Source organism: Pantherophis guttatus, chromosome 2 (genome assembly GCF_059756535.1).
Source record: "Pantherophis guttatus breed Tessera chromosome 2, ASM5975653v1, whole genome shotgun sequence".
Taxonomy (NCBI): domain Eukaryota; kingdom Metazoa; phylum Chordata; class Lepidosauria; order Squamata; family Colubridae; genus Pantherophis; species Pantherophis guttatus.
In genome coordinates this window covers 97912095-97937586 of record NC_142064.1, presented here as the reverse complement: position 1 = coordinate 97937586, position 25492 = coordinate 97912095, and the positions used below count along the sequence as shown (strand labels likewise).

Sequence of the window (25492 nt, the reverse complement as noted above, 5' to 3'; positions counted from 1 at the left end):
GAAACGCTGAATACACCCTGACAGAGAGGAAATGGCCACAATGAGAGGAAGAAAAGGGAGAGGTTTATTACTTTATTTAAAGTAAACTGTTAAGGGATTACACACAGGCCCAGGCCCTGGGCTTTCTCTCAGCCACAAGGAATAGCACAAATCACTGCAACACAGCTATTGTTATGGCGGTTCTTGAAAGGAAAGATCTGAAAACCGGTGGCAGAGTAAAAACTCTTTGTAGAGTCCCCGATATAAAGCAGAGACAAATAAGTAGGATAAAAGGACAGTTTCGGATTACTGTGTTGCAGTCAAGTCACACCTCTGACAAATTTATCTTATTAAAAGTAAATAAATGCTAAGGTCACATTAAGGTCAACGGAAGGCTCTCATATGGCCCTTCCTGTTAAAGCTGTTACAGTATTTAATCTTCACACCTTGTTCTCTGCTGCTCAGATTAATGCAGCCAATCCTTACTAACGGATATTTAGGACTAAGTGAACTTCCATGTTTCTTAGCTGAGGGGAATGTTGACTCTATTGATTGAGGATGATGGCAATAAAAACCAACATAGCTTGAAGAAGACCCCAAATTGGGAAGGATATCTTAAGGGGTAGGGTAAAGAAAATACACACCACACAATGCTGAGGAGGTCTTCTTAGCTAACATCCATTGAAGTTTAATCACATTACAATTATAAAAATTGAAATTCGATTCATGGTAATAACAGCTCAACATTCATAATTAGTATTGGAAGAAAAATGCACAGTAGAATGATGGCAGAGGCTGCAGTAGCAAATTACAGCAACTAATTAAAGACAGAGCTTTGAAAGTTATCTGGCCATGTAGCTGCTCAAGGATCAGGGTTTTGCAAATTCTGATCCCAGAATCATCTCAGATCAGAATTGTTTGCCACTTACTTATTTTGCAAGTTCTCCAGCAATAGTTCTTGGTTTTTTTTTTAAAGCATAAAAATAGAATGCAAAACACACATTTGAGTGAATATGCATGTAAAAGTAATTTAAATAAACAGACATAATTTAAACACCAATGGTGCGATTAGCTGCTATGCTAATTAATGTGCAAATGGGTAGAAGAAAATGACCCTTCATAACTGCTGGGCATGGGAAGATGCTTTTAAAAGGTGCCCCATCTTCTCAGTTCCAGGGTGAAGTCCCACACAAAATTAGCAAAGACGGATATAGAAATGAGTGCATTCTGTTGCCCATACAGATTGGACAGATCATGGGAGGGCCAAAAAAATCTGTTTTGATGCAGACCTGCTAAAAAATGACCATATGAGTTGATGATTTCTAACAAGCTGAGACTACCTTATAGCGTTTCGTGCACTGTGATTGACATGGCCATTAGAAACCAGATCAGACTGGGTGTGAGATACTGCTGGCATCAAGAACCTAGGGAATGATGTGACACTGTGTTATCTTTGACCAGTAGGTCAAGCAAAAAGTAAAAATGTTGAAGGAAGCTTCCCAAGGGCAGTCAAGGCTAAGGAAAGGAAAGGTTGCCTCTCTGGCATGAAAGCAGAAGAGACATGAAAATAACTAAAGTGATTGTAAACTTGCCTCCTTAAGACTGAACATATTCTGCTTTCCCTGCCTGCTCCTTCTAGAATATCTGGGGTGAAAGTTGGGAGAAAAGATACAAACTTGAGTCAGGTTTCATGCCAGGTTTCACGATTTATAGAGAAGTAATAGTTTGCCATAGTCACTCTTGAACCTACACCCTGGGTTTTTGTGGTGACTTTCCAGGCAAGCATTAACCAGCTCTGCTAAGGTTTGGTTGCTTTAGATATACCAGGTGTTGCCTCTGTATGCGAGTTACAAGTGACAATGAGGACAAGTGAGTTATTGTTATTGCTCTGGAAGAAGGAGAAGGTAGTGAGTGTTGCATGTTTGGGGCCCCAGGCTGATGAAAGACAAACTATTAAGTACACTATCCATCTGCTTTATATCCTGCAAATATATGCTTAGATGAGTAGCGATAATAGCGCTATCCTTATCTGAAGCTAGAAATGTACTTGGTATTTATGAGAGGGTCTCCTGTGCCCTGGGGGTCTTCCAAAGCCAGTTTCTTCCTCAAACTGAGGAGAGGACTCAAAACTGCATTCATAATTTATATGTTCAATGAAGTCTTTTTAAATCAACTTCATTGGGTGCAGAATTTAATTGTATTGGTGCGGAGTATATTATACAGGTTCGTATCTATTGTCTAGAGTAGGGATCTCCAACCTTGGCAACTTTAAGACTTGTGGACTTCAACTCCCAGAAACCCCTGGTCTAGAGTATTGAGAAGGGATTCAAAATAAGGGCGAGTCAAGACTGGACATAAGTTCCACATTCAAAAGAGGGAATCTCAATCTCTTTCTCTTGAAAGGAGATAACTCAGTATGGCTGAGCTCCTGTAAGTGACCAGCATTGACTTGGTCCTGCTTTTCCTAGTAGTTCCAGGTGTCCAGATTTTCTCAGAAGAAGAAAAACTGAAATAGAAGATTGAAGGATGAGATAATTTATACTATGATAAAAGTAGTAGTTATGGAGAACCAATAGATTCCTCTTGTCTTCAGGCCAATTCAATATTTTTGTGATTCAGGTAGCACAGCTATACCACTACAATTCAGAGTCATGGAAATTTGATCCTCTGAAATTAGTAACTAGGCTAAAATAATTTCCTCAATGACAAATGAATTTTATACAAAGGAAAGATTTAAATGAGAAAGTTGAAGTAATGTCTGAAAATAAAGGTTTTTTTCCTTCTGGTATGAAGGGTTTAGGTAGTAAACATTGGATTCCAAATCCCTCTACAAGAATTGCTTAATGGCATTCCAGAATAGTGGTTGAAGTGAAGTCATGTTGGAGGCTGGTATTACATGTTGTGGCATAGAAATGCCTTCAATAAAGGCATTCCATGATTTATTTTGTTGTGGCTGGAAAAGAAACACCAGAGTGAGGGGTCCTTGGTGCTCTCTGAGCTTGGTTGTTTTCTTGCAGATGTTTCATTACCCAAACGAGGTAATATCATCCGTCCTAATATTGATGATGTTACCTAGCACTGATGTTTTCTAGTTTGAATATTGAAACCTCTGCAAAAAAACAAAACAAAAACAACCAAGCATAGAGAGCACCAAGGACCTTTCATTTCAATCCTGAGCTACAAATATTCTCCTTTATTGGGATACTGGAGTGCTCTCACCTTATTGGCAGGTAAAAACTTGTTTTATTCCTTCTGATATTTGAGAGGCCCAGGAACAATCAGCCCTTGAAACAATTAAGTATGCTGGCAAACTGTGGTATGTAGGTACCAAGTTTTTATTTATTTATTAGATTTTAAAGAAAATCCTGCCTTTTTTAAATAAATAACTCAAGGCAGCAAAAATACCCAATACTCTTTCCTCTTAGTTTCCCCAGAACCCTGTGAGATGAGTGGGGCTGAGATAATGTGACTGGCCCAAAGTCATTGTTGGCTTTCATGTCTAAGATGAGACTAGAACTCACCTCTCCTGGTTTCTACCCTGGTGACTTAACCACTAGATCAAACTGGTCTTCAGAATCCAGGGACTTTACAAAATTTAGTCTGCATTCTATAACAAATTGAAAAAGCGGCTACAAAAATGGTTCCAACAATGGCTGAACGCACCTTAAGTGAATGAATTCTGCTGTAACTTTTTACATGTTTTCATATATGAAGCTAACTGAGATTAAATTGTAGACCATTATTTAAATAACTGGGGATTCTGGAAGTTGTATAGAGCAAAGATGCATTCTATGGAGAAAACCTGAGAAGAAAATAAAAAAGGAACTCAAGTGTTTTGATTTTGTTTTGTTTTGTTTAAAATGTTTTTTTTTACTTCATTTAAGGGAGAAAATCCCACAGTATCTGTTAAAAAACAAATAGCAACAGGGACACTTGGCATGCAAAATTATTTTGAACATTCTTTTACATTAGTGGCAGCCAATTCAACACGCATTTTACAGAGATTTATTTCTTTGTTATCAAACAGGTAAATCAGAATTCTGTCATTCATACCATACTGAAAAATGGTCTATAATGGACGAAAATGAATCAGGCAACAAAGATACTATTTATAAATCAGATCATCTGAGGACTTTGTTTTTCACATTGTATAGTACAACAAACCAGTATTTTACACAGTCACTGGAGTAACAATTATTCCATTATACTTCTAAACCAGCATATGAATGAAAGGGAGTTGTAGTTTTCGAAGGCAGTCTAGTTAAAATGTTAATTTTACAGTGTTATTGCAACAAAGAGACAGTGAAAACTGCAAATTTGAATCTTGACTCAGATCACCAATGTAGAAATGGGTAGTGCTATAAACAAGAATGATGCGGAAGATTGGGGCTCGGTATTTTAACACATTTATTAAATTGTGGCTCGTTGAACATCTGACACCAGTATGATGTGCTTCTTCCTATCTTAAATCCAGTTTATTGGTTGTTTTAAAGGGGAAAACTGGTTCTGTAAGATGTATTTGCCATTAGTATAAAAGAAGGAGAAGCACATCAAGAGGCTGCCAATTAAATTGGTTTTATGAGGGGAAAAATACATGCCAGACCTGGCAGAAGAAGAGAGATGGGCCTATACTTTATAAATGAGGTAGAAGCCAAGCGTTGTGACAGTGTGAAGGATAAGAGAGCTTTGGAAGCAATTATTCCAAATGGTTATGAAGAAAGTGACAAGATGGGTGGAGTACAGAAACTACCCCTATTTCTGTGCATGACAAAAAAAAGAATGGAGGGGGGGGGACAGGGACAAAGTGGGCCTGATTTACATTTTGTTACACATTAGTAATTTTGAGAAACAACAACAGAAAGTTATCCATGGGTTTTCCCCATATCCCTGAGGTGGGGCCACTCTTCACACGGATGCCATTATCAACTTGAGGAAGCCTGCCTGTGGAAGGGTCATTAGGTCTGAAATATGGTCATGTAAACATCAACCCTTGCCACCCTGACCTTCCTTGGGAAATCAATGAACCATCACCACTTACATTGTACGTACACAACAAAAAACAGAACTGAGTCATTACCTTTAAATTAGGAATCGGCACAAAAAACCCCTTAGAGCTTTATTGTTGTACCCCTCCCCCCCGCATAAGGAGAGGGGAATAAAAATATAATTATATATGTATATATATTAAACCACTATTTAAGTACATACCCTATTCATAAATAACCAAACACTTTCTGCCATTGCAAAATTACTCATTGAGATCTTTAAAATGATATCCTCATTAAGACCAAAAAAAACAACAACAAACAAACTGGGAGGGGAGGGTCTTCGTGTTGGGTTAATTTGCGCATGAAAACAATAACACAAATCTGGGGTTGACTGTGTAATACGTAATTTCCAAGTCTGGAGTGTGTAGCAAAGCCAGTTTTCTTTTCCCCTTCCACTCTGCTCCCAGAAGGGAATGAGTCCATTTGCAGATTCAGTCAATGTATTCTTCCCCCCCCCAAAAACAGCTAGGAAGGGAGCATGTTGTGGGCCCACAGGCAGAAAGTTTTCAAGAGCTTTCTTTGGGTTTGGCAAGATTTCCATTTCAGGGAGCATGGGAGGGTGGGATTCCTGGAAAAAGATGCATTTCTTCTACGTCTGAATCCATTTTCTCTCATATAAATAGAAGCCAACGTTTCCACACAGGACATGCAAAGTAGTGCAACAATTCCACTCATACTACTATACAACAGTCTGTTTCTGGAAAGACCGAAAGGGGTCCTTTGTTTCCAAGAAATGCTGCTGATGCCAATGCAGGGATCCTTCTGCTGCTGCAGCCTTCATCTCCAATCCACAGGAAGGAGCGTGCGTAGAACAATTATAAGGTCCGGACAGCTACAGGGTAGAGGAGTGACAAATGTTCAGCTCCTTTGATAGGCAGTTTCTTTGCAGTGTAGTAGTGAATAACCTCAGGCACGCTGTCAAAGGGGGGGCTGTTCTGACCCAAAATATACTTCTCTTTGGTCTTTGCCAACTTCATGTGCATGAACCCTTGGTTACTCCTGTTGGAAAAAGAAAGGAGGGGGGGGAGAGAGAGAAAGTTGATATACAAATTTCCACAAGCCACCATTGATAAGGGAATCTGATGATGAATATGTTACATGAATGTAGAACATGCTGAGTATATTAAAAAAATTCCCACCTGTCCTTGGCACCATATGTAAGAAAAACAAAGCAGAACATTTAGTTAAATAATTGCTTTAAAACTCCAGTGACGTGTAATTGAAATGACCATAACCTGTCTGCCAGCTGCTTAAGGGAGTATGGACTATTCAGTGCTTTGGTTTTGAAAGTGCTTTTATTAATTACTTATTACTTATTATTTATTATTGAAATTTTCCATGGCAATTTTATGATGGAATGCAAAATCCTAGGATTTTGGAGCTGCCAAGAGATCCCAGAAAAAGATGCATTTGTTTTAAGATTCTGTAGACAGACATTATATTTTCCAATAAAAGGAGAATATTTGTAGCTCCACGCTGAAATGAGGCCTCTGAGCTTGGTTGTTTTCTTGCAGAGGTTTCATTACCCAAAGTAAGTAATATCATCAATAGCTAGTATTAATAGCTAGTTTGGGTAATGAAACCTCTGCAAGAAAACAACCAAGCTCAGAAAGCACCAAGGACCCCTCACTATATTTTCCATTTTCTGCTTCTAAATTCTGAAAAACTGCAGACCCCCCCATTATGAAGTAGGATGCATTCTAAGGATTAAAGAGAAAGAGTTGTTGGCTCTGATCAACCATTAATATATATAGTTGTGTGCTACATTACTGAGAATGATGCTATGAATAAATATTGTCTATCCCTAATTAGACGGAACCTCTGAATATACCCAAGTTAGGATAACACGATACAAATATAGACCAGTCTATGGGTGGCTTTGGATTTTATAACAAATATGCAACTACTCTGTATTCAGCTGTCAATTTTTTCTGCAAAGTCTAAAAACAAATACCTCAGGCAACAAATGCAAAATTTGAGGGTACAGAAACCCTTGTTGGATGATCCCTCCAGAGAAACATGTATAGCTTACCACTTAATTTATAATGAGCCAAAATGTTTTTTAAAAAAGAGAGAGACAGAGAGAAAAAGAAAAATCTAGGGAGATTTTTCTGACTGCGCAGGCAATTGAAAGAAGGCTGAGAGACTGCAGGGAAGGTGTTTGAGTTTGCGTCTCAAGGGCACAAAGAGATAATTTTAAATTGAGAATAGTGCCTTTATCCCCTCTTAAATTGCTTAAGAAAATTCAGCTTTTTCATAGGATGTGGGGATATCTCCACCCTGTGAAGAAGCTGAAGCAAATTTCAAACTCACATTATTCAAATTTTCCAAGGCAATTTTGTGATGAAATGACCCTTCTCTATAGAGCAGAAATCACTGCAGGCATTGTAATTATAGCTCTGGCACGCTTAAAAAAATCTTGATTTAAATTTAAATTCTTTACGAGAATGATTCTCTTTTGAAACATAATTGTTCTCTAAACGATTTCCTTTAAGCCAAGGGTGACACCTCTAAATACTTATTATGAGCAGATATATTGTGGTATCCCTTCAAGTTTATTATGCTTTTTTTTATCCTCCTCTAGTAAACGCTTTAAAATCCTGATACCAAATTAATGGGATTGTAAAAACAGGTGCATGTTAATTTAAAACTAGAATAGAGGCCAATCTGATGAGAGGTCTTTTTAGATTTAATGCAAGAACAGAAGACACTAGTTAAATTTGTTTGTTTGTTTGCTTGCAGTTAGAATGATTATCTATTGATCTGGATCATATACAAGATTGGTTTGGGATTTAGTTTATATACTGGATCATGATGAGGTTTTTTTTACTACTATCCATTATGGTTTATAAATCATGTTTTATAGCTTGGCATGACATGTGAATGCAACCAACTATGGATCAATCAAACCAACCATGAATAAACTATCTACAGCCTAATATTCAGACAATATGAAAGTTTTTATTTATTTATATGGAGGGAATTATATTGAAAGGTCTGAAAGAGCCAGTGAAAGGTTGGCTCTGTACCAACTTTACACAGGATTCCTACTGGCAGAATATTAGAAGAGAATATCATATTCCTGAATCCAGTTTTCCAAGCCTACTTCCCTGAAGCATATTACATTGCCAAATTATGTTTCCTTGTATTTGTAACTTTGCAAGACATGAAAATGGATCCCAGATTGTCTTATCATCGGACAATTTTTATTTGTCAGAGATAGGAATATAATATGCATACGGGCTGTCAGGGGCTGTCCTATTATCTTGCAGCATAATCATGCTTTAGAACAGCGGCCCCCAACCTTTGGGGTACCAGGAACCGGTTCCCTGGAGAGAGGTTTTTCCGTGGACCGGAGGGGAACATGTTTTTTTTTTTAAAGTTTTTTATTATTTTTTTAAAACATAAACATAAAACACATTTTTTCAAAACAAAGCTTTTGATCCGGTCACAAATTAATACAAATCACTAATTTAATTCCTTTAGTTCTATTCAAAGCTTAGTTGTTTATCGGGTCTTTGTTTCTTTAAGGTAGCATTTTAAACTTTCAGCCCCTTTATTATTCAGCCGCTATTTTATAGCTAGGGATCTTATAGATGTTAATTTTGCTCTAGGCGTTGTTCTAGCCTGGGTTGGTTGTCACTCACCTGGCTTCAAAGAGCTCCGTTTCTATCCAGTTTCCTCAGCACATTTCTTGCCTATTGTCCCAGCTTCGTGGCAGCCGCCATGGCTGCCGCCCCATGCTGCTGACTCACAGAGGGTTCCCTCTGACCTCTGAGGAACTTGCCTGTTCCTCTTGGTCGTCCGAGGTGCCCCTCCTTTTCCCCCATCCTTGCAGGACGGTTCCGGTCCGAAGACCCATTGGCGGCAGTTCGGCAACCGGGGTTTTCGTGGGGCTCATCAGAGCCCGCTATTTCCCTAACTGTCTCACCACGACGCCAAACTGGAGGTCTCTGGAGGGGAACGTGGTTTTGCATGCTGCCTGCCGGAACCCCCAGAAGGGGCTTTACTTGTTTGTGCAGACTGGTTGCTGGCATGCCACAGACCAGTGCCAATCCTTTGATCGGGGGTTGGAGCAGTGGTGGAATTCAAATTTTTTTACTACTGGTTCTGTGGGTGTGGCTTGGTGGGCATGGCAGGAGAAGGATACTGCAAAATCCCATTCCCATCCCACTCTGGGGCCAGCCAGAGATGGTATTTGCCGGTAATTCTCCGAACTACTCAAAATTTCCGCTACTGGTTCTCCAGAACCTGCGGAATTTCACCCCCTGGATTGGAAACCCCTGTTTTAGAAAACCTGTTAAATGCACAACACTTTGAATTGATTGCTCTTCTTCCAGTCTTTTCACAACTGTATATAAAAGTTTAGGCATATTCTTGCACTCCTGAAGTGAACAGAAATTGACACAACTTCTACATGGTAAAAAGTTAAATGCAACATCTTTCTGAAAATGTAGTGGACGTCCTTATAATTTATGGATAGTTATTTACATAGTCAAAAAAACCAAAACAGTGAATATGACAGACCAAAAAGCTGCGCACCTTTTCAGTCAATACCCGTTTTGGTAGAAACGACAGCTTCCAAATATTTCCTACAGCCACCTCTAACAGCTTTTAGTTCTTGTTTTTGGATTTTGCCTTACTCTTCCTTGTGGAAATCTACTAGCTGATAAATATTCTTAGGCCTTGGAAATATCCAACCTTTTTTTTTAAAAAACTTCATTTTTTCACTGATTATGGGACACTGATCTGCAAGGTAGAACCCACAATCACTGCAAAACACTTGCTGAAACGTTTAACTGACACTGAAGTAGTTACCCAAAAGTCCTCTATGCAGTATTGATTATACAACAATAATCTTCATCAGAGAGTTATCAGAAAGAAATATTTTCTCTAATCTCATCACAGGTCATTGTTTCAGTGAGGCAAACACATAAACCAACAAACTTTGATAAGCCTGAAACCCTTTGGAACAAGGTGCTTTTGACTGATAAAAACCAATGTTGACTTCTTTAGGCACTGCACATGAAACATTTGAAGAAAAATGTCTGAGGAATTTAAAGAAAAGGACATTTTGCCAGGCATTGAGCAAGATCGTTATATGGCATCCAGTAGCACAGAAGTATTGTGTGGGCTGAAGGAAGGATAGATTCTACTAAATTTCAACATTTCCAAGAAGCTAATGTTCCATAGTCAGTGAAGAAATTGAAACTGAAAAGAGCTTGGAAATATTACCGTAGTGAGATAACAGTCCAAAATAGTTTCCCAAATCAATCATGAAGCAATTACAAGAGAGAAAAAAAAAGTCTTTGGAATGGCTGCCATGGTTCCCAAACTTGTATATTACTGTAAAAAATGTGAGAAGATCTCAAACATGAAGTGCATGCAAAGAGTCCTCAAAATATTCTTGAACTATAGAAGAATTCTTCAAGAAAGCACACCAAAAGTAAGGGGAAAAAAAAGATATATAGCTGCCTGTAGCAAATAGTTGGAAGCCGTTTCTTCTGCCAAAGAAGAGCTATGAGGTGCTAATTGAAAGGGTGTCCAAATTTCCTTACCTGTTGTGTTTAGTTTTCTTTCCCCGCATTCTCATTAACCTTGATTTGATTAAATACAAAATTTAATAAGACATAAAATCAAATCAACTTGAATGGAACGTTTTCCATAATCATCCAGCTGACTGCATGAATTGCAAAAACTCTGATGTAACCCTCTGCCTGTGGAATTAAAATGTGCTCTTCTCTGCTCTCTTGCAATGTTTGCTGTTCGTGACCCATATTCAGCTGTGGTATGTGTCCTTGCAAGACTGTTAATGGATTTTTGACAGCTCTTGTTCAAAAATCTATCAGGCTTGCCTTTCTAACTGTGGACACAATGAGTGCCTGTGAATTGGGAAGCCTACTGAGGAGTGTGAGCTTCCAATCTTTCATCTCTAGATGTGATTGTCTTCCACCCTGTATAACTTTACCTAGCTTCCTCTTGCCCCTAGGATCCCAAGGTTCAAACATTCCTCGCTCTGCAATCAGCTAAGTGACCCTAACCCTAACAAGTGATAGGGTTAAAACACATTCATTCACTTTAAATGCCCACGATGTACTGTACCCTTAAAAGGCAGGTATGCTAATTTCTCAGCCACATTCTCCCCAATCACTTAAACTTTACTGGATCTACATATGCTACAAAGGTAAAAAGAACAGCCGGATGAATTCTTCAAGAAGGTTTCCTGGGAAATTCCTACTTAAAGCATGTCAGCATGCAAAATAGCTACTTTGATGGTGAAATCATTTCCAAGTTAACAGGAAGGAAGCTTTTGAAAACCTGGAAAATTATTGATTCCCCTTTTTTTCAGTCACATTTGTGGGATTTCTTGCCAAATCCAATCTCAATTAAAAGCAGGTCTGCAGAAACTCCAGCAAATAAAACCAGGAAAGGCTAACCAGGAAAGCAGTTTAATGAGTAACTAGAGGAGGGAACCTATTGGATGCAATAGGTCACACTGAGATGTCTGTGGGAGAATGTTGGCAAGAGGAAAGCCAAAGCTGGCATCTCTGCTAGAAAAGGAAACAGCCTATATGATTAGATAAGGGCAGTATTACAAAAGGTCTTGGAGGCAGAAAGAAAATGACTAAACAAACTTATGAAATCTCCTCTTGTTTTGGCAGCTAAGGAACAGCCTGGCTAATAACTGGTAAGGATTAATAAACTCTCATAAATTCCACCATCATACGCTACATCATGTTTCCTCCTTGTCAATCTAAGGCCTTAATGAAACCTTTGGACTGTAGCTACAACAATTCCTTGGAATCTTGACCCGTGCTGATGGAGAATTATCAAAACTGCAGGCCAGCATATTTCAAGAGCTTCAAATTAAGAAGACAAGACAGACAAGAAGGCATTACAAGGATATTGTGCAATGCTGGAGATTCTTTCCAAAGCTATATAATATGATAGGAAACTTGTGAAGTGATTCCAAAGATTGACATTAACATAATGTTTCAGGATATTTTACTCTATAAATAGGGAAATTACATATAGGCTATACAAACGTAACATGGTTCTCTTTGGCATGTCTCATTCACATACCATGGAAAGCCATCATGGTGTTTCTTCAGTTCCACTTAACATTCTCCATGAATCTAACCATTGCAATGGGTAGGTCACAGTTGATTGCTCAATGTGTAAAATCAACCAACTGTGGTTTATTCAGTACATCAAGGGAAAGCAAAACATGGTTTAGCACAGTTTGTGAACAGAACCATTGTGTAGGACTTGTTTTTGTGTGTGAAATTTCAAAATGCACTCACTGTATAGTACAATTATATTACAAACTGCCTGATTAGATTCACAAAACTACTTCAAATGTTAGCTAACCTTTCCAAATACCAAGTTCAATTTTCCAGCACTGACAAATGTTGCATTCCCATAGTAAGGAGTCTTGACAAATAATCTCCAAGAATTTGAACAACCAAGTGATGTTGTGCTGACCATGGCCACATAATCTGGGCTTAAAGCTTTCTCTCTAAAAATAAAGGAACCACAAAAGTGATACTGACAGCTGCATTTGGGAAGGAAAGGGGCCAGTGGACAGCACTGAAAGGTTTAGAGGCAGGCTACAGACAGGAGCCAGATGGAGTTGTGAACTGCAACAATTCAGCAAAACAGTATCTGATGAAACCGACTTAAATAAAGTGATGATTTTTCAGTCCATGTAACCCTGTCAACAGTCACTCAATTGCAATAATAATAGCAATTATGGGCTGCAACCCATTGGCTCCAGATCTAAGTGTTCCATCTACCCAGAACTATTCAATAACACGAAATCTTAGATTTTTTTTCTCCTAACATGGCCAAGATACTGATGCAATCAGATGGGAATCTTATGTACATGATGAAAAAGTCCTGAGTTCTGTTTTCTGTAATTCTTCTGTGTTACATGTTTGCACCTTCGCATTAATGCTTATCTTTGGTTGTTTGCTACAACCTTACATACTGCAAATCAGGAAAAAAGTGTGATAAAGACATTGCTTTAAGAGCTGTTCTACACACTCTACATTCTTTGAATTGTAACACTGTAAGTTACAGTGTTTCCCCGAAAATAAGACCCTGTCTTGTATTTTTTTGCCACCAAAAAAGGCACCAGGTCTTATTTTCGGGGGGGGGGATGTTGTCCACTGACTCACCTCACTTGTGCCTGTCACCCCCAGCTTCCTTTCTTCTGTCAGAGGTCTTTAGGAACTACAGCAGCCGGCAAGGCTTTCCTGAATGCTGCAGCTGATAACAGAGCTCCAGAATGATCCGGAGCGCTGTTATCGGCTGCAGAGGCCTTTAGGAAAGCCTTGCAAACCTTGCCGGCTGCAGAAGAAATGGGCCAGCAAGACAGGGTGTATGAGGCCTGGTTGCAACTGTCTGAAGGTAAGTAGTACAGCAGCTCCACCCACCCCATCCTCACCCTAGCTTAATTTTTACCCGTGCACCCTGGAGTGGGTGGGGTCTTAATTAGGGCTTATTTTGGGGGTTGGGCTTATTTTGGGCACACATGTAAAAATCAAGCTAGGACTTCAGGGTAGTCGGGGAAACACAGTACATGTTATGGTCATTAGATAGGAGAGGATTCTATATAGTACTCCTGATTTGATAATTTATAACATGCAGAGAGCTTTTAAAAGTGGAAGAGTATATTGAAACTATATTCCTATTCCTGTTGTTGTACAATCCAGAATTCTACATTTTTTGGGTGAAATTCTTAGATTGTTAAAATGAATGAATGAGTTAAAATGTATTTTAAACCAGGCTGAAGAGGAAGCCGTGGTTGATCAGAGTTCCATGTCAAATGGCCATATAGCAGCCAACACCGAAGGGAGTGTAAATGTCCAAAAACTATCCGCATCTGGGAGTCAATCATTTAAACTGGCAGCACCATTAGCTATCAAATGAGCAATTCTCTTGCAGAAAAGTTGCTTTGTGCTGAAAATCAGCTTTCATTGTGATGAACTAGCTTGGTCCATGGCCGCTGATTTGTGGCATCAGACTTTTAGCAACCAGCCAGAGCACTGGAAAAATTAATTGAGAACTGGAAATGTGCTATGAAAGGAAAGAGGCTCTTAGTTTTCCCATTTAAAATTTCCAGACATGGGCCTCTGGACGATAACAACCATCCAGCATTTTCCTGAAGCACTGTAGGTTACAATAATTGCATCAAAGCTCTGCCATGCTTCGCAAGTGGAGTGTGTGCCATTCATAACCATAATTGGAAGGAATCTACTTAATACTATTCAGCCACACTACTTACAATGCAGTTCCTGTCTATGAAAAAATAGTTGCCTCAACAAAACAAATGGGACATTTTTTTTATCAAAATGATTACGAAATACTGCACATGGCAGACATGCTTTCTTCACCACCCCACCCACCCCACCATTACATGAACCATCACCTTCCTAATAATTGTGGCATTTAATAAGGCTTCACACTTTTTTTGCAGCTGCCGGGACACATCGCCCACAGCAGTAGGTTGCTTCCCAAGACCTCTTACTTTCAGTTATAATTGCTTAATGCATTTTTCATGAAGAGCACAGGGTAATAGTTATGTTAAATTGCCTTCTTTTTCATGATAAAATGACTTTAAAACATTCACACGTAACATTTATGCAATTGGAGAGAGAGCATGGGCTCAATGATTATGACTCTATTACTTGGAATCCCATGCATTGTCAGGCTCACTTCATCTCAAAAGGAAAAAGAGAATTTTCATTCTCCATCACAACCACACTGGCTGTATAATAAGCCATAATTGTAGAGTGGCCACTGCTTAGCTCTATCACATAGACATCTGCACACTTCTGAGATCACAGAAGCTTAGTGAGTGCCTGTAGCAAGGTACCGTGGTCCTTAGGACTGAGAATCAAGGCTGCTTATAGTGCATTTGTGGAGAATCCAAATAATGTCATCAAATTTTAGTCCCTGGCACATGTTTTACATTTTTTTAGTTATGGTATTCTGATCTCCCTCAATGGAACAAAATATGCGGAATGTTGTAGAGCAGGGGCATCAAACTCACGGTCCAGGGGCCGGATGCATGCCCTGCATGGTGCTTAGATCTGGCCTGCAGGGCCATCCTGGAAACAGTGAAGGACTAGCCCACGGTGCCTCTGTCAGTGAAAACAGAGCTCACAAGGGCCACACACAGCTCTCTCAAGCTCTGTTTTCGCTGGCAGAGGGTTGCAGGATGCCGTTGCAGCCAAAAATGGAGCTCAGGAGCCCATTTTCGCTGGCAGGGTGCTCAGACCACCACATATGCCCCCTGACATGAGTGATGTCATGCTGGCCATGCCCCCCTGCCACCCCAAGGTCAAACACAACCCTGATGTGGCCCTCAATGAAATTGAGTTTGACATTCCTGTTGTAGAGAATTCTGTTTCCTTTTGGTGTTGGTTGTGATAGGTGGCAGCTTAAGTTTCAGCAGAGACACGAATCACTTCTGATCCCTTTCTTTCTCTGAATTGTCAAGTTGTTCTGAGCGAGCGCACAGGTGTTTCACACAATTGAATGCAAACTTAAAAAAAAAAACTTTTACAGTACAGCAGCAAAAATAGTTTCAAACCAGGAGTACCATTTCCACTCAGATTAACAGGAATGTATGATTTATGTGCAAGTAAGGATCCTTAAAAAAAAAAAAATCAGAATAACAATATTTCTGAGGAAACTAAAAAACAAGGCAAAGCAATTGCTTCATTTTCTAACAGCTAATGTTCCAAAAATGGATCTTTAGGAAGATTTACCAGATGTCATTAGTTCTATAGTTCTGAATTTTAAAAAAATGTCATTGTAAATCATCGCTTCTTTGCTACAAAACACAGGGATGCCAATATAATCAAAGGGGGTTTCCCTGATTAGAAAATACAGCATTATTAATATAGAAGGAAGACTTGGCAAAAGGTACCAATGAGCATTTTGCACTTCTAGAAATTCAGAATTTTTGTGTAGAGGAAAAGGGAGAGAAATGTGCTCAGATGGAAAAATGCTTGTCACGAACTCTGCTATATTTGCTACTAGTGAAAATGAAAAAGGACAGGGTGGGAAACAGAGGCTGTGTTAGGCACAAGTAACCAGACCTACATGTGTAAAATTCAAATTTACCATTTTTTAAATAATCTGCCTATTATACAGGAAACTCCCCAGACTGCCAGCCTTAGCCTGGGAACAGACAGATAAGATTCTATGGAGCTTAAGGGAAGTCAGTTCTGGATCACTTGTGGCTACACAAAGACTTGAGGCTAATTCTGCCCTTGATGCCTCCCCTGGCCTGGTTGGGTACTTCCCAACAGGCTGAGTAGGTAGGTTAAAAAAAATTAAGATGCCTAAGGATGTTCTATCACAGGGCTGTGAAACTCGCAGCCTGCGGGCCGGATGTGTCACATGCTGGCCATGCCCATGCCTGGTTTAGTGAAGGGAAAAAAAGTTGCGATATGTCATGTGATACCGCTGTGACGACATAAGTTTGACACCCCTGTTCTATCATGATGTCAGCCTTCACAAGTAAACCAGATAGGAAACATGACCAGATGAACTATTCTGCCTTATTGTAAGGCTACTACATTAACAGAATATTGCAGGCCTGAAAGTACAAATCTCCCATTGTCTCCTTTGCAGCCTAAGAAGTTAGGGAGATTGCTCTTTCTCCTCCCATTATAGAGCTATGGGGTATGACCTCTCTTATCTGAGCATTCCCTAAACAGTATCTCTGCCTTGTTCCTCAAGGTCTTTCTTACATACCATCCACATAATTTGTCAGCTGGAATCTCTGTAGGATACAGCAGATTTTTTTGCAATAAAACACTTAAATGAAAGTATCTGTGTGGGTGCTGTACTGTAATTTCAGAAACTACAAAAAACAAGAAAAGCTATGATATGATCTGAAAGAAGGCACATGTCTAGACACAGTTCACAATCACAGCCAACTCTACTAGTTTCAGCGTGGAAGAAAAAGAAAATGTAAGCTTCCACAGAGTGAAGATCCTGCATGATCATGTTTACTTAAAAATCACAAGACTGTCTAGGCAATTCCTTAGATTTCTTTTATGTTGTTTTTGTGAAGCTAAAAACAAAAGAGTCTCTAGAAATTCCTGCTTGAGAGTCTGATGTTGTGCAGGAGGATTAGCAAAGAGGCAGAATGTGATAATTGAATCCTACTAAGAGGTCTCCTTCCTCATCATCAACCACACCTGTTATTTGCCTACTTCTGCTTCATATCACAGGTTGTTGTAGGTGAGATAAAATAACAATATAGATGACCAAACACTAGAAGGGGAGGGAGGTAACTCAATCAGAGGCTATTTCTTGGACCAGCTTAATAGGCGATCCATTCTAAGGAGATGGGATTGGGGTCCATAATCTTTGCCATGAACTCCCGAGAAGTGGTTCCTCAGCCAAACCACCAGTCCTATAACTTTACCTCCCCTACTTGCAGTAGCAAATACAATAATATGAATCTATAGTAATATTATACATTACAGTATGGTAGGTGATTATATTAGACTATATTACTGTACAGTATGTCATCTCCCCTGAAATGTACCACACATATGTCTGCTCTGGGAGGACCAATGTTCTTTCTGCAAGATATCAAACTTTTATTTAGGACAATAATCAGTTGAATTTTAGGTTGCTACAGAGATTCCCTACTGACAATGATCCTGAAACCTTCTCAGCATCATTCAGATGCATGACTCAAAAGCTCTTCTTGGCTATAATGATGAGTAATGTCTTTGGTTACCTGTTTGGTCTCAATGCAGCTATTCCCCTATAGCAACTATTGCTTTGCTATTTAGAGTATTGTCAAATTATAGATTTTAATCTGTGAAAAGAATGATGGAACAGGAGACTCTCAGACTCCTACTCACATTCCCTACAACTTGCCTGTTGGTTGATACTTCTATCTCTTCACTTCATTTATTTCCTGGAATTTATAGCTCTCATCCTATTCAGTAAAATGTTGTGCTTAGCATGAGAATGCAGCTGAATTCCCCAATTAACTAAATGGCAACGACAGCTTTTTTTAAAAAACATTAACAAAAAGTAAATGGGAACAAGTAAATCTGAGCTCATTTCTCCCCACCCCCCAAGAGGGTGGAAGGACAAGAGGAATGCAGAAATGCAACTCTGAACACATAGTTTTGACAGCAAAGTCAGAACTTCAATGTCTTTGCCAGTTTTTGTAGGTACTATTGGAAATCAAAAGAGCAATAGCCATTACTCATACAGATAGGTGTGGACACATCCTAACACCCTGCCTTCTGCTATAATTATCCTTCAAACAGGATTTTATTGGAAACTGAATCCGAATGTTTCCCTTTCACCTTATTCTTGATTACTTTAGATTTATTGTTACACTGCATCTCTAATATTCTGAGCTATGAAAGGAAACAGTAAGAAAATAAAAGTTCTGTTGCAATATAAAAGAATTTCATATATTCAATCCATCATTTTCCGAAAAAGCATACAGGGTAGGAAAGCAAACATAAATGCCATCACAGTCTGTTGGGAGTGAACAGAAAGGGGCTTATATTAAATACATGAATGGTGCATTAAAGATGTCAATGGCAAAAACTAAACAAACCAAGAACTATGACAGAGGCAAGCCCAGGCTTGTGTTCAATGAAGCTATTTGGTTGCGTCATTGCCATGCTATTTTTCAGAATATAAGAAAGCGATCGGATATAAGCCTCAGTGAATGCCCTACACCTCAAAGAATTGACTTTTTAAAATAACGTATGAAATTTGGGCAGGGGGACTTAGGTACCTGGTACCTAAAGTTAAAAGCTTAATAATTTACAATGGAGATCTAGTTTGTTATGGTGGTTAAGATATCAGGGTGGAAACTCTGAGTTTTAATCCCATTTTAGGTGTGAAGCCAGCTGGGTGACCTTGGGCCGGTCACTTTGTCAGCCTTTGGAAGGAGGCAATGGCAAATTAGTACATCTAAAATTTTGCCAAGAAAACATCAATAACTCATCCCAACAGTCAGTCACCAGGAGTCAACACTGACTCAAAAGTACCTATGGAAGAGAATATTTGCAGCGCAGGTCAATGGGGTCCTTGGGGCTCTTGGAGCTTGCTGTTTTTTGCAGGCATTTCATTACCAAACTAGGTAACGTCATCAGTGCCAATGATGTTACCTAGTTTGGTAATAAAATCTCTGCAAGAAAACCACCAAACTCAGAGAGCACCAAGGACCCCATTGACTCAAAGGGGAAAAAATTACAATGACCCATGTAAAGTGCCCAGCAAATTCATGAGGACATTTCTCCTGCCCTCCTGCCACAAGACAAACATGGAGCAATATCTGATTATATATTAGAGTGCTATTCTTTTGACATAACAGACATCAGACCCTCCCTCCTAGCTATGCTTCTTTGGAGGAGGAGGAGGAGGGGGGGGGAAGAAGAATGGGGAGGGGAAGGGGAAGGGGGAGGGAGAAAAAGAAGAAGAAGAAGAAGAAGAAGGAGAAGGAGAAGGAGAAGGAGAAAGAGAGGGAGAAGAAGAAGAAGAAGAATCAGCTACTTTTCAAAAGAAGAGCTTTTAGCACCTATTTTGAAATCAGGGAGAAATCTAGGAGGATCCCTTCCAACAACAGGCACTTGGTTAAACAACAACAACAACTTGCTAACAGCAGGACCCTCTGCCACTTCCTTGTAAATGCAAAGAGGACTTGAGGTATGATTTAAACAACAGCCCTTCAGCTGAAATGTTTGTAGAGGTGGTGTGAAGTCCTTATGGCCTTCCCTGTATCCCACATCAAATGATTACATTTCAAGCATTTGGAGTTCAAACAGTGGCATTGCTTCTGGATCCAAGCTTATGCTGGCTGTGAAGATCTTAAAAGTTTGTTGGGGCTTAAAACCTGCAGCCAATACAGGATTCTAGTTTGCTAATGGGGGTGCCACTGAGCACAGTTCTGCTGGTTGGCATTGTCTCCTACCCCCACTTTCCAGCTATTTTATTGTGTCCTCAAATGTTTGCCTGAGAACACAGGGAGACCATCTAGAATGGGAGCAATATTGTAGGGAAAGAGAGCTGGCTAAAAAAATCTCCTTCACCCAGTAGAAATCTAAGAACAAAGGGCATTTCTTTCATTCACGGATGTTCAGTTAGGATTTAAGCTATAAAGTTCCTCTCTTATCCCATGGATGGGAACTTTCATGCAAAATATTGTGTTGAAAAGGAAAAATCAACACGTCTTTGCAAATAAATAAATGGAGATAAGAGCCAGCAAGGGCTTAAATTCGTGCCATAGATATTCACTGTAAGACATATCCATTTCATGTTAAGACAGAAGAATTTTTAAACACAGTTCTCCCACTTAAAGAGAGATGAAAAAACATTGAACAAAACTTAACAGAATAGGAATTATACATCTCCCTATTCATAAAGAATTGAAATATTTCTCAGTTTTTCTTCTCTATTTTACTGTTTTTCATGATAGGAAGATGCTTATCTTTTTAGTAACCCAGACGTTAATAGCCAAATATGTGCTGGGAATTATAAGAGCTATAATTTAATATAGTTTGAGAAGCCCAATTTAAGACAAACTCTTTGCATCTACCCCAAAGTCAAAGATAGAACTGAATGCAGTTAAAATAATCGCAACAACAACTGTTTCGGGTAATTTTGGAGGAAATCCAAGCAATTCTTTTTAAGGCAAGGTGGATGACAGGCTCTGAGGCTGTCTGGGAAGAGGGCAGAGGACAATGGAAAGCAATCTATTTATCTTAATAACTGAAACATAAGAACAACACTGTTTAATGGGGAAATTTGGAATTGATAGCTTATTAGAAAAAGCTGTTGCTCTTTTTCAGGTACTTGGTCAATTAATTATAAATTGTGTCTGGGCTACGATCATTTGAGACTTAATCTTCTGAAATAATGGGGTACAACTAATTATTTCTTACACAGATTGCCTTGCTTTGAATGCAACAACTTTATTCTTCATCTTTAACAATTCTCTGTCATGATGGAACACAGAATTCTCTACCACACAACCATGTTGCATTGACAAATGGGATATGGACTAACAGGTAGTCCTCAACTTATGACCATAATTGGGATCACAATGTGTGTCACTAAGTGAGGTGGTTAAATGAGACATACCAGATTTTATGACATTTTTTTGCTGTGGTCGTTAAATTACCATAGTTATTAAGTGAATCCCATAGCATCCCAGAATGACTTTGCTTTTTGGAAGCCAGCTGGGAAAGTTTCAAATGGTGATCATATGACCCAGGGACAATGCAACCATCATAAACACATGCCAATTGCCAAATGATCCAAATTTTGATCTTGTGACTGGGGGAGGCTGTAACAGTCATAAGTGTGATCAGTTGTAAACCACATTTTTCAGTGCTGTTGTAACCTTAAATGAATGGTTGTAAATTGAGAACTTTCTGTATATCATATTATTAGTTATTCTTCTTTTTGGTGCCAGAAGCCTCCTAATTTTAGTTAAAAAAATAGTAACCGCACTTCGAACGAAGGGGATGGCACTGCAAACAACATTGTTTCTTGCTTCTCTGACAAGCTTTAAAAACCACAGGCAGAACATTTATTTCTGGGCAATGTCTAATGTTTGTAAAATGAATCAACTTCAGTGATATGTAGACTGAAAGATTCCATGCGTTTCAGTTCTACTGTTTGTGACTGAAGTTAAGCTTTATTTTCAGGTGCTCTAAAATGTTTCAGAAAGCACTGAAAAAAGGCCAGTGTCAGCCAGCAGAACAAGTGTCTTGTAGACGTTACTGTATGGAGATTTTTCAAAGCTCTGGAAAGCCTTTTAACCAGTGACCTGAAGGTACATGAGTTTGCAGAGTGGCCCTTGCAGAATCTGGACCTATGAGGCTAAACAGTAATGACATTTTTCAGCAAGAAGGACAGCATCCCTATTTTGAATTTTTACAAAGTTGCAGTGATTGGTTGAAATCTTACATTGGTAAATGCTTGGGTTCTGAAAGGAGTATGACTTACTCTGAAGAACATTTGAAACAAGTTAAAGTAATGACTTGCTATCTACCATTATATATCAACAGCTCATTTAGCTTCAAAGGACAGGGATACAGTATATACATTTTGAGGGTGCCAAAAAACAAATCATTTGTATTTAATTAAAATTAAATTAAATTAAATTCTTAAGGCATACATTGTATATGTCTCCCTATTGTATCCACAATTATAATTTCAATTCTGGAGATCTCCTTAGTAATTATGGGTGGGTGTCACATGTGATCCTGGGAGCTGAGATTATGTACTATACTGTCCTAAGACATCTAGTGTTGCAGATTTAATGCCTTACTTCTGCTCTTTGGGTTTTGTTAAGTCTTTTCCTTTTGCAAACGTAGGCTTGTTTGGTTATTTTTTACACCCTTGTCTATTTTTCTCCAGAATGATCTAACATCTGCATTCATTATCTGAACGTCTCCATAGTTTAATCAACTAACATCAGAAAACAGTAGATCACACTTCCAGGAATTTGTATGCAAACACTTCAGCTGATTTTAGGCAGTTTGGAAAATGCAATTTGCAAAGGTCAGTTTTCATCTTTTTGTAATTTGGGCTTTGGATAGCAAAACCTCTCAGGGCTTGGTATTCTATCAATTTCCTGACAATTGATTTCCATAGGGTAGTTTCTTTCTCTTCCTAAATTAAATTTACATCTTTCTGCTTTCCAAATACAATTGATTTATGTACCAACCGACAACAAAACACTCTTATGTTTTATCATTTGCACCACAATAATATGCCTATTTAATTATACGTGTCTCTAGCCTGACTGCTGGAAAAAGTCTAAAATTTGTATTGATTTTTTTTGGTATAAAACTAAAATGACCACCTATCTTAGATACAATAATTCTGGCTGGCTCACAACTGGCAATAACAACAAAACATAAACATTTATCACAAAAAACTAACAAGAAATACATCAGGTTTCCTCTCATGGTTCCACGATATCCTATTAACTCCACACTTGCTGGGCTCATTTATTTCCTAGCCTGGCGGATGGGTGAAGAGTCTTGACTGCCTCCTAGAAGGTTGTTCTGAAAGGGTGGAGGCAGCTATGGAAAAGGTACATAGTCAAGATCACACCAGATGATACCATTTAAGAGAAGGACCTGGCGGGATGGGTAGATACTCTCAGGGAGAGGTGGTCTTGCACATAACCTGGCCCATGGTACACAAGGCTTTAAAGGTGATAATCAGCACCTTGAATTTTAAAATCTTCATAATAAGATTTCTTTTAATTTTTCCTTAAAAAGAGAATATTTGTAGCTCAGGGTCGAAAGGAAGGGGTCCTTGATGCCCTCTGAACATGGTTGTTTTCTTGCAGATTTTTCATTATCCAAACTAGGTAACATCATCAGTGCTAGCTTCATTATCTAGTTTGGGTAATAAAATGTCTGCAAGAAAACAACTAAGCTCAAAGAGCACCAAGGACCTCTCTTCCTTGAACGCAAGCCATCGGCAATCTATGAACAGGGGTTTTTCTCTCTGTGCTTAATAGCTTGATAGGTACATGCGTTTTAATGATGAACTGATTTTTTTTTCCAGTGGTTTCCATGAAGGCAACCATATTCTCCCCTTTTAATTGAGAAATTCACACCATTAACTGCTAACATTTTAAATCCTGGTTGCCGAGAAAAGGTTTTAAGTTTAAAAAGAATTACTTGCTGACAATGCAGGAATGAGTCATGAATATAGACGATTGCTTTACCAAGTAAAAATTTGCCACATTACATACAGAATTTAGAACGCTTATGTATCAAAACACCAAAAAGAACAATTCATTATTCCACCCACTTCTTCCAAGTCCAGAAGAATTCCTGACTGAGATCTGAATTCAGGTCTTTTTGGCTTGTACGTTTATGTCTAAAACATTATATGCTGCATAACAGATAGCAAGTTTTATATTATAACTAGTCAACCCACAATCTGTTGGGTCATTGTTTCAGAGGTGTTTCCTTACCTAAACAGAGAAACAAGAATGACCATGGACAGGCAAAAAATCATTGGGAGTGGGAAGGACTTCCAACTTCCTTCTGGCTTGTAGGAAGCCTTGGAAACAATGATCACATGATGGCTGACCACGGCAGAGCAGCAGCACTGTACTTTGCCAAAACTTTGCCAAATTCCAAGAGAATTATGGTTCCCAGATTTTGGATGCATTGTCTAAGGTACATCTGAGGTATGTTGATTCAAAAATGGTTGCCCTGTGATGCGCCATTTCACTCAATTGAAAGTTATATACAATCAGACAAGACAGATTTAGTAGATTATATATTGTTATAATACTGCAGTAGAAGTGTATGAAGTGCTGACAGATAAGCTCAAAAAAATAAATTTCCTAAATGCAAGTCCAAAATATATATCCACAGAGGAAGATCTCTGTTAGTCCTCTACTTGAAACCCTGCTTTGGGATAGCTTCCTTCCTCTCAGAAAGGCTCAGTAACTCTGGGAAAGACACAGAGAGTAGTTACCTCTGAGAATGGACAATTCTTTATGTGCTTGAAAAAGAAAATCTGTCTTGGATGAAACGTTCCTACAATTCTAATTCACAACTGGGACATAGTTAAAACTAGAAATTAAGAAACAAGCTGTACAAATGGTTTTGTACAAATGGGATCTTGATGTTCTGGGTATCCTTTTCTACTCTTTAAAATCTTTCTTTGGGAATTGTAAAATGATAGAGCAGCTTAATTGTCCACCAGTATTCAAATTACCTTTATGAGGATAACGTTGAAATGGACATATAACAAGCTAACTTCAATTTCCTTTATTTACGGGTTGGATTATTTATGCCCACCCCATAAATAACCCTGCCATTTTCAGAGCATATTAATTAAAACACCCAAAGAGCAATTGCAGGCATTTAACATCATTTTCATTAAGCTGTTTCCATGGTGCTGCATTTATTACTCTTATTCCTAAGTGAAGTAATCTTGACGAAAAAGAAATCTATTAGCTCTGGAATGAGTAACTGCAAACTGTGACACTTGACTAGACAATGCTGAGAAGAAATTCAATAAATTGCTGCTTTGGGAATTTGTTCTAATGGACTGCAAAAGCTGGCAGCTAGTACACTTATACAATGTGTGTGTGTGTGTGTGTGTAGAGAGAGAGAACTATAATACTGGGTTACCTTCAGAAGCTAAAGGGATATTTATTTATGTTTTCTGACTGTAGAAGAGGTCTGCATTATTTTTGATCTCGTTGAACCAAAATGCAAGCACCGGTTATGTGTCCTGGTAAATGTGTGATAACACGCCTAATTTTGCATTTTCGGGCAACTGGTCGCCTGAAACTTGATGAGTCCTCTTGTGGTCCACTATGCAACACTGCTGGGTCATACGTTGGTATGCCCACTAGCCATATTATACTTCAGCCCTCACTGTAATTCCCAATTTAGAATAATAATGTGTGC

At 38.8% G+C, this 25492-nt stretch overlaps 1 protein-coding gene across 1 annotated transcript in view; it reads right to left on the bottom strand.

Annotated features, from left to right (window-relative positions):
* Window positions 1–633: 633 nt before the first annotated feature.
* SHB (SH2 domain containing adaptor protein B) overlaps window positions 634–25492 on the bottom strand; it is a 140247-nt gene continuing 115388 nt past the window's right edge. The window contains exon 6 of the mRNA XM_034410785.3: window positions 634–6026. Within this exon, the coding sequence (XP_034266676.2) occupies window positions 5843–6026 (184 nt within the window). The 3' untranslated portion in view covers window positions 634–5842. The remainder of the gene's footprint in view (window positions 6027–25492) is intronic.